We start from the raw sequence: 10,160 nt of genomic DNA on the forward strand, positions 1-10,160 counted from the left end.
CGATCTGCAAGAAGTAGAACTTCAGATTTGGAAAGCTTTAATCTCGAGGCATGACAAAAATAAAGGTTGAAGAACTTGAAGATGAACATTTTTTGGGAGAATAATAAATAGCTTTTGGCTAGAAGATGCCAATTTAATAAAATAAGTGTAGTAAAGATGAGAATGTTAAGATGGATGAGTGAAAAGGCCAAGAAAGATTCTATAAAAAATATGAATTAAGAGAAAGTTGGTTGAGATAGTTTACAAACCCAATTCGAAAAAATATTCTAGTTGAAGATCCTAAAAGAACGAGAACAAGACCCCAAAGAACATTGATGGAGATAGTAAAAACAGATGAATTCTCTCTTTTTCTGTCAATAACATGAGAGTTGGCTTTGGACAGAGTGGAATGGAGGATCATAATTCATTTTGCCAATCCCAAAATTTTGGAACGAGGCTTTATTGTTGTAAATCAAGTTAATTCATTTGGACAAATAAAAGATTTATCTCTACATAATTCAATGACAAGGTAATTAAAAAGGATATATTTCTCTAAATTCATCCAATTTCTCATACAAGGATACACAAGAGCCCTTCAATTTTCAAATTACAAAAAATAGGCAGACAGGTGAATACTTCACTCAAAATCTTGTTTCCCACGTATAGGTTAATTTGCAATCAACTCAATTCAACTCCCAAGATAATATCATTGTCATAGTGGAAAGCTTGTATAAGAAATTAATAGAGGGACAAAATTAGATGTAATGAACAACAACTCTTTGCCATCCATCCGAGCTATCTTCATCTCACTTCTCTTTATTGTCGCTTGACATTTTATCTGGTGAAGAGGGAGACAAAATAGGACGAGATGTAAAGCCCCTCTTGTCAGCTGGGGCCATGGCCAGGTAATTTAGTGCATTTGCAACTTCACTAATCAATGGACATAAGGCAACGTTCTCCTGGAGACATATGGCAGCAACAGCAACTGCTTGATAAAATCCGCTCGTTGGGACGTCCCCTTGAAGAAGTGGATCTGCCATCCGAGGGAACTTCCTTCAGTCCTTGAAAAATGGTCGTGTCTGTTCAACAATTGTAGATGACTTCAACCCAAGAAGGACTATTGAGGGCTGCATTCAGATTCTTTGGTTACGAAATATCTGAAGAAAAACTATCAATTAATATTTATGATTGGATTTAAAGACACTAGCCATAGCACCGGTGACTATTTCATGAGATAAATTAAAAGATGGATGGGAAACATTATTAGCATCTAAGAAAGTAGGAACATCTCCAACACTAGGTTCACTTGTAGAATTTGGTGAATTAGTAACATTTATAATTATAATAGGAGGCACAATGACATCTACAATTAGAGTACCACTTGAAGTATTAAGAGTGCTTTGAGTAATATAATCAATAGGTTCAATTGTATTAGATGTGTTCCCTTGAGGAGTGGTACCTAATAACTCCCCCTGACTTCTGGCGCTTTTTGAATCAGAGAAAGGAGAAAATGATCTAAACCATTCACCATCATTGAGATATTTTGTAATCATTCCAATTTGTTGCATAGGAACAGATAAAGATGATGAGTCAATAAATGGGAAAGCAGTTTCATCAAATACACATGCCGAGATCAATAAACGTAGTAGCAAAAGGATACTTATGAGTATTGGTATGAAACATTAAGGTTAAACCAATTAATACAATATGACGATGCTTTTTTTCTTTTTTCTATGACACCATTTCGTTCCAGTGTTCCTAGACATGAAATTTCTGTAAAAAATTCCCAATCATCCAGAAGTGCTATGAAATCTTTGGAATCAAACTCTCTCTCCCCCCCCCCCCCCCCCCAAATCACATTGAATTTTTTAAAATTTTCTTGCAAATTGATTTTCAACTAATTTTTCACAAGTATCCAAAATTTTCAACAAAGTGGATAAAACCAAGTCAATCATGTACAATCATCCACAAATAAAACATAATATTTGTACATTTGAACAGATGGCTTTGGTGCAAGCCTTGTTAGCAATCTTCTATTTAATTATTGAAAAATTCACGAGTTTTTTGGTTTTTTCAATGAAAGTATGATTCTCCGGATTATTGAACTATTTTGAATAATTCACGCATTTTAAGTTTAAAAAGAATAAAATGTATTTTTACGAATTTTTATAAAACTCGGTGGAAAAAAAAACGTTTCTGTTACTTGTTGTATGTTGTAAAGTTTAAACTTGTTAGTTGTGACGTGTAAACTTTGAAGCTGTCATGCTTCAAAAATTTGGAGGAATCTATCTTTTTATGTCACAAATGTCTCTTTTATCTTAAAAAAAATAATGACATGGCCCTTTGCATTTATTTGAGATTACACATTAACTTTTCAAATTGATGATTTGTCCCTTGACTTTGGTCCTTTTTTATAAACCAACGGAACAATAACCTTCATGCCCTCATTATCACCACAATCATTATTACCATCACCAATATATCATCGCCTTCACCATCATTATCATATTTCCGAATTTTTGGTTTTCAAATTTTTGAAATGAGATGGATAATATACGTATGAAGCGTATGTCGAATATTTTTCATTTATAGAATTTTTGAATTTTTGTACCAGATTTTTGCAATCCAAAATTGAATAGAACTCGAATTTTTGTTGTATTCCGAATTGCAAACAAGGGGTACAAATTTTACGTTGTTGGATTCATAGTTTTCTTTTCTGTCTTGGATTTTTGTTGGGCCTTCTTGTCTATATAAAATGCGAGCCCTTTTGTCCCTTCTCTCCTCTTGACTTCAATTCTTCTCTCTCTCTCTCTCTCTCTCTCCTCTTGTACTTTTGATTGTTTATTTCTTTGATTTTTGACTTTGGGCAATGGATCAAACAGTGAGGTTTTACTAGTCTCTGTTTTACTACAAAACAAAGATTAAAAGTAGTTGTATATGGGCTATTGTGTCCTGGGGATGTTTCGCCAGAGTTTCTACTGGCAGTAATATTGTTTTGCAGAGGCGAGAAACGTCTTAAAACAAATTGACCTAGTCCGTGCCTCTACCCAGTTCATTTTCAATTTTGATTACAGGTTGTATTCAATATCTACTTCATAAGCAATAATATGGAAATACATCAAGGTACTACACGAATTTTTGTCTTTGTTTGTTTGTTTTTTTTTTTTTTTTCTTTTTTAATGATGAGGAGACACAAAGTTATTTGCAACACATCCAACTGCATCTCCTGTTGTTTTCTTCGATTGAATTCGAATCCCATTCTATAGCTTCAACAATAGCTCTTTGGTGTTCATCCGAGCTATCTTAATCTCGCTTATCTTTGTTGTTGCTTGACATTTTCTGGTAAAGATAGAGACAAAACAGGAAGAGATGCAGAGCTCCCCTCATCAGTTGGGGCCACATCAAGGATACTTAATGCAATTGCAACGTCGCTAATCAAGGGACGTAGGGTAGCCTCCTCTTGGAGACACATGGCAGCAACAGCAAGCGCTTGATACAAACTTCTTATTGGGAAGTCCCCTGGAAGAAGTGGATCAGCCATTTGAGTGAATCTTCTTTGGTCCTTAAAAAGTGGTCGTGCCTGTTCAACAAAATAACAACATCAACACTAAAGAAATGACTTTTAATCACAGTTTCAATCAAGTCGAATATAAACTAGACATGTACGCATGATTGGACTTGGATAGATATATTAGGTATATGACAAGGCTCACTCATCCATAAAGTTGATCTCGCAACATTGTGAAAATGCATGTAGAATCTCAGCATCCATGACTTAACAAAGAAATTTTACATATTAACAGAAGCCAACCAGCAAGATTCGATAAAAACTACAAAGATGTTACAAGCTTTTGATGGTAAAATGAGCCATTGAAGTGTTCTATACTTGCTCAATAATATACTTTTTGGAGAAGCTCCAGCTTAAGACCACTAGACAACAAAAGCACACGATGCAACCTGGAAGACATGCTTCACAAACATATGAGAAGCTCCAGCTTAACCACCACCAGACAACAAAAGCGCACGCCTTTAGGTACATTATAAGATGCAACCTTGAAGACATTCTTCACAAACGAGAACACTGTTTTGCGAACAGGTTGGTACCAACACCTATCTCCTTAGAAAAATATAATTGAAGACTACTAATTGGACTCAATTAAGCAAACTAATTAGTAGCCAAGGACACTCAAAGGTCCTCCACCAGATCTCCTACCTCACTATGTTGGTTTGATACTCGAACAAGTTGATTTTAAGAGTGTTAGCTTAGACGGAATAAAGTTACACAGACGATTCGTAACACATAGTCTGTCATGAGTCATATTTTTAACACAAAATGATGGTATTGACCTCATCAGAATTACGATTTGTCCCAGTTCTTCTAGAAGCCATGGGCACTCTTATTAACTTCTTTTGGAATAATAGCTTATATTTCATCCACAACAATTCCAAATTCCAATTCATAAAAAGAAAAACCTCTAATGGATTCACATTCAAGCAAGCAGAAACAAAAAAAACTAAAAGAGCAAGGAAGAAAATTACCCAAGAAACTAAATTTTGCTCTTCTGTTGGCCTAGTGGTGTCGATGGCTCTTCTCCCTGTGATTAACTCAAGTAAAACAACTCCAAAACTGTAAACATCCAATTTCAAGGTCAGCTGACCTGTTCTTGCATACTCCGGAGCACAATATCCATAGGTGCCCATCACCCTCGGTGATACATGAGTCCTATCTCCAATAGGAACAAGCTGTGCAAGCCCTAAATCCGAGAGTTTCGGAATGAACCCTTCGTCCAACAAAATGTTGGACGATTTCAGATCACGATGTATAACAGAGGGTCGGGCATTGTCATGCAAATATGCCAGACCTTTAGCAGCTCCTGCTGCTATTTTCATTCTTGTATACCAACCTAACGGCTTTTGGTCTGGCGCGAGATCTACAAACACATATAAGACAAGTATTGAAATATGTGGCGTGTATTGAATTATTGCAAATTCAAAGGAAGATTATTACTTAAAATGTTTCCTTCAAAGCGATATTGCAAAATCAAAAGATTAAATATAATTGACATACCTAGAAGATGATTTTCTAGAGACCCCAGTGGCATATATTCATAAACCAAAAGCCTCTGGCCTCCATCAGCACAATATCCAATGAGATTAACTAGATTTTGATGGTGAACATGAGTTTGCATTAAAACCTCAACAAGAAACTCTCTATTTCCTTGCAACCCATTCCTGTCAAATTTCTTAATAGCCACAAGCTGATAATAATGAACCAAAATCAGTCCTAAGTTTCTTCAATTATTCCAAGAAGGACTCAACTCAATTCATAGTAGTTAATTTAGTCCTCATTTACCTGCCCACTCTCAAGGCATCCCTTGTAGACTCTTCCAAACCCACCAGCACCCAATAGACATTCTGCTCGAAAATTCTTGGTTGCCAAGGCAAGCTCACGGAAGGTAAACGTTACTGCAGTAATACGTCCATTATCGTCTTTATCATTGGCTTCTTTTTTGTTTTGGGTTTCAGGTGAGGTTTCTCGATTAGGATTCTCTTCAAAGTCTGGATCAATAAGTTTTTAATGACCAAATAATTTTACACTTCTCAATCGATGTTTATAATAATTATGTCTGCTCAAACCTAGTTTTCTATCAAATTAAGCTCATTAATAGCCAATGCCAGTAAGAAAGATCATATCCAAGTGCCTTACAAACTAAGAAGAATGAACCTAAAGGAAGTGAAATGTTTGCTCATCTTGAGTGTTTCGAAGATCAATGATTTTCTGACTCCCCCACGTAGCATACAAAAATTGCTCTCCTGATGTGGCATGTGCTAGAACCATAGATCTTTTCCTCGGGATACACAACTATTCATATTTATGGGGATGTGCAGATGTGTATCCCGATGCATAAAATATATGGTTCTAGCACATGCCACGCCAGGAGTGTATTTTGAGTATGACACAAGGGGGAGTCAGATTATTACATTTCGTGTTTTGAAACTGATTATAATTGAATTTGATTTTTTTTTTTTCCTTTTTTCTAAAGAATAGAGTGAATAATACTGCATGTAACAATAATAACTTTCCTCTCAAAGAAATAACATCTACATCGTACTTTTTTGGCTCAAAGAACTATGTACCGATGCAAATCCTATAGCTATTAATTTTGAATCTCATTTTATTGAAACCAGTCTTGCAGAAATAACTTTACAAGTTACAAGGAAACATAAAATCATAGATCATCCGATGGTGAAAATTTTGTATTGGATGCATTATGAAATGATGTTGGAGTAGGGGAGGGGGATATAGTAATAATCAAACAGATGGCCAGCTCCAAAGTTACACCTTAAAAGCTATGATTTGTTTTTGCACCAAAACAAACGTGGATGGAGGTAGTGAGAGTAGATATGAACACATTTGAACTAATAGAAGTAATATTTTTTAAGGAAAGGCTTTGAGTATGATTCTCTTTCATATATGCTAAGGCAAACCAATTACTCACCCAACGGTGAAATGGATTCTTTAGGAGAAGCTGGTGGCAACTGTAACCTCTTGCTACTATTTATTCTCTTTGACACCTTCTTCTGATGGGCTGAGAAACACGAAAGCAATTTATGAGTCGATAAACCAATAAATTCTTTTTGAATTCTTAGATATGGAACCTTTAAAATCTTAGGGCATGTTTGATTGCAGGGAGAATAATTATCTGGCAAATCATTTGTCACCAGGCAAATCCTTTTCCTCTGTTTAAGTACAACATGGAAAATCACATGCAAAAATCTCATTAAATTGGGTGTATAAGTTTATCTTATTTGAGTAAGTCTGGCCTTACTAACGGGTCATTGAGCTCACCTTGTGGCTTCCAGAAACATGATTCAATGTCACAGTGATGTAAAGGACAAAATTCTATGAACTTTAAAGAAGAAAAAAAAACTTGAAAAAGGTTAATTTTCACTGCTTGATTTGAATTTTAAATTTGGGAGTTCGATGGGAGTTTGATAACCTTCTATTCTTAATACCTTGGATCAAGTAAAAAAAAACAATTTTTTTCAGGATCCAAGTATTTCCATGAAATCAAGAGGGCTATGGTATTGGATTGCCAATTTGATACATATTTGAGCTCGACGGCTCTAGAGTATGATTTGAAATCTTACTTAGCTCTCTTTTTTAAAAAACAATAAAATTAGAAGAAGGTACGAGTAGTTTCATATTGATTATAGGATTTTAAAGATTACACTACCGAAAAAAAAGAAAATATTTTTAATAGATTTGAAAATGAAACAAATCATACCTTCCATGTTGTCTTCTTGAACATAGTGATTGAGGTCAAGTCCACTGTTCACGGTTATCCTATTTGTGATTTGTTCCTGAACATAGTGATTGCGGTCAAATCCACTGTTCGTTGTAACATTATAATATGTCTTGAGGTTGAGGTCTTGATGATCAATGCGATGGTTCAAACCAAAGCCATCACTGTTGACCGTAGGCTTAATGTATGTATCGAGCTCCTGATGATCAATGCGATGGTTCAAGCCAAATCCGCTGTTGGCCGTAAGATTATTAAATGTGTTGGACTCGTCAATTTGGTGGTTCAAGCCAAATCCACTATTGGTAGTTGAACTATCCATATAAATGTATGGTGGATATCAAATATTGGGGTTGATTAGCATTTATTTCGGTTCCATATTTTTATAATTAAAACGCTCAATCTGCAAAGAAGAAAACAAATACACCTTAGAGTTAGAGAGGTAGTGAAAATTGAAAAAAAAATATAAGAATACTGATAATCTAATTTAGCCACGTGGTAACTCAATCGACTTACCAGATGTCAGGCTTGGGAACGGTAGATGTGCTCTCTTCCAATACAAAACAACGGTTCCTCATAAACAAGTCCAGTTTCGTATTTCAAAGAGAACACATCTACGGTTTGCAAGCCTGTCATGTCAAATAAGTCGATTGAGTATGCCACTCGCCAAAGTCAGATTATCACGACTCAAAATATAAATGATGAAAAAGGCTAAAATTAGACTATTCATTTTAATTCCGAAAATGGTAAATTAATATTTTTGAAATTAAAATATTTTATAAAATAGTAAATTTCCCCTTACTAACATAAAATAGTTTACTTCCAAAAATGATAATTTATCATTTTCAGAATTAAAATGAGCATTGTATCATTATCGAAGTCTTAAACTTTTTCTCTACCGGTTAGGTAATTTCCATATCAGCATATAATAATAAACCCTCATATTTGAACTGAAATTATACATTGCTTAAGGATACCATTAGATGCATTTTTAACTTACAAGATATGTAGAAGCAGAGGATGTTGTTGGACGATTACGGAGTTCGTCGAAGCAGTAGGGATCCGCAACGGTGTCCGTTCCAAACGAAGGTCATGTGGCACCCCATTTTTAGAGAGAGAGAGAGAAAGAAAACCTGTATTTGGGTGGGAGATTCCTCCGTATATAAATATATATATAAAATTCATCTTCTGAGAGAGAGAGAGAGAGAGAGATTAAGTGAACTTTTTGGACGATTGTTTTTGTTTTGTAGTTGTGATGTATTGACCGTTTGGGTATGTGGTCCATCTCTTGGTCAATCTACCGACACAAGAGATCAGTTAGATTGGGGATGTCATCCATTTTTATGTCACGTGGCAATTTTTTGTTTTTTTGTTTTTTTTTCGTTTTGTTGTTGTTGGATCTATTAGCCGTATGGATATGTGATCTCTTTGTTAATCTACCCACAAAAGATCAGTGTGATTGGTGATGTACAAAACCGTTGTTTCTTGCATCCATAAAAAAAAGAGTTGTTATTGGCACCCCAACTTTACTAATTACATTCTAATGATAAAAAATAAGTAAATGATTAAGAATTAGTAAAAATTGGATTGCAAATATATACTGTTACTCTCTCTCTCCACTAATTTTTTTATTTTCTTTTTTTTACATGAAATTGTTTGAATGAGTGCTATAATGTTTTGTATTGTTAAGATTATAATTTTAGCCAAACCTTTGTAGCTAATTAATATTTAATATTAAAAAAAAAAAAAAAAGACTCTTAGCTCCAAGAAATTCAACCAATTAATACTTTAAGAAAAAATGTTGATTTTCTTAGTCCTTCAGGACTCATTTTAAAACTAGTCTTAATTGTCCCTTAAATCGATTCAAGTCAACAACTTTTGAGTTGACAGAGACAAATCAAATAAAAAAAATTTAAAATCTTTAAATAATGTAAATAATAAAAATATTTATTTTTGTTCTAAATATATCATTTGCTTGACTTGATGCATTTGAAATTGACCCAGACTGAATTGACAAGTTGACTCATTATTTTTGGAGTTGGTTTAATAAATTGATTCAATTAATAATGGATTTTCTTAAAGGATTAATGTAACTCTTGTTGTGCCAAAACCAACCTATCATGACTATGGTTAATATTTGTATTAAGGATTCAAAATTTATCCTTAAGTTCTAAATAAAAAATTCACTTTCGTACGATTATAATTAACAAAATGGTAAACTTCAAATTCATTACTTTTGAAAAAATGTGTATATGAATAAAAATGTATGGTCTACTAAAAAAATTTGGGAAAAGACTTAGAGTTCCAACTTATGTAGGAAAAAAAGACTATCAAGAAGATTGCGGACGATGAAGAGAGAGGTGAGAACAACGATCTAATTATTACTCTAAATTAGTATAATCATTGAGGTTATTTTTGGAAAAAAATAGAAACCCAACGTTTGCTTAATACAACCCAATTTCTTAATTATTTATCACACCCCAATTAAAGAGGAGAGAAAGAAAGAGTTCATATTTGCACTCCAACTTTTACTTATTCTCAATCATTTACTTACTTTTTTTTTTAATTAGGGTGTAATAAGTAAAGTTGGGGCATGAAGAGCCGTTCTCTTGTTATGGATGCAAGAAACCATGATTTTTTTAGTATTAATTTGTTTTTAAGAATTAATTGTTAAAAAAATATAGTTTTTAGGTATAGAGGTCTGAAGATTTTGTAATCTTATTTGTTACCCTTAAATTACTATTAATGACTGCGGTTAGTTTTGGAAGAACAAAATCATAGCGTGTGAGAGAAAATCTGTTAAAATTTTTCTATGCTACGTGGACCAATGGGTATGCCGAGTCTCTAGAGTGGGGGTCGCCAAAATTGCACTCAGTT

At 34.0% G+C, this 10,160-nt stretch overlaps 2 protein-coding genes across 3 annotated transcripts in view; both read right to left on the bottom strand.

Annotated features, from left to right (window-relative positions):
• Positions 1-8,410, bottom strand: part of LOC147401971 (putative serine/threonine-protein kinase PBL25) — a 59,755-nt gene extending 51,345 nt beyond the window's left edge. Inside the window, exon 1 of the mRNA XM_086444459.1 lies at positions 8,284-8,410. The gene's annotated coding sequence lies outside the window, so the exon portion shown is untranslated. The remainder of the gene's footprint in view (positions 1-8,283) is intronic.
• Positions 1-8,412, bottom strand: part of LOC147401972 (putative serine/threonine-protein kinase PBL7) — a 41,916-nt gene extending 33,504 nt beyond the window's left edge. The window contains exons 1-7 of one of the 2 annotated variants that reach the window (XM_086443474.1): positions 8,284-8,412; positions 7,269-7,686; positions 6,480-6,569; positions 5,333-5,529; positions 5,048-5,237; positions 4,519-4,910; positions 3,009-3,559 (exon numbers count right to left, since the gene is read on the bottom strand). In XM_086443474.1, the coding sequence (XP_086299600.1) occupies positions 3,293-3,559; positions 4,519-4,910; positions 5,048-5,237; positions 5,333-5,529; positions 6,480-6,569; positions 7,269-7,605 (1,473 nt within the window). In that variant the 5' untranslated portion in view covers positions 7,606-7,686; positions 8,284-8,412 and the 3' untranslated portion in view covers positions 3,009-3,292. Of the gene's footprint in view, positions 1-3,008; positions 3,560-4,518; positions 4,911-5,047; positions 5,238-5,332; positions 5,530-6,479; positions 6,570-7,268; positions 7,687-8,283 lie in introns of those variants that run through there. The other variant, XM_086443473.1, reaches the window with a different exon arrangement.
• Positions 8,413-10,160: the final 1,748 nt, after the last annotated feature.

This window comes from Akebia trifoliata, chromosome 5 (assembly GCF_017979445.1).
Source record: "Akebia trifoliata isolate Shusen 1 chromosome 5, ASM1797944v1, whole genome shotgun sequence".
Taxonomy (NCBI): domain Eukaryota; kingdom Viridiplantae; phylum Streptophyta; class Magnoliopsida; order Ranunculales; family Lardizabalaceae; genus Akebia; species Akebia trifoliata.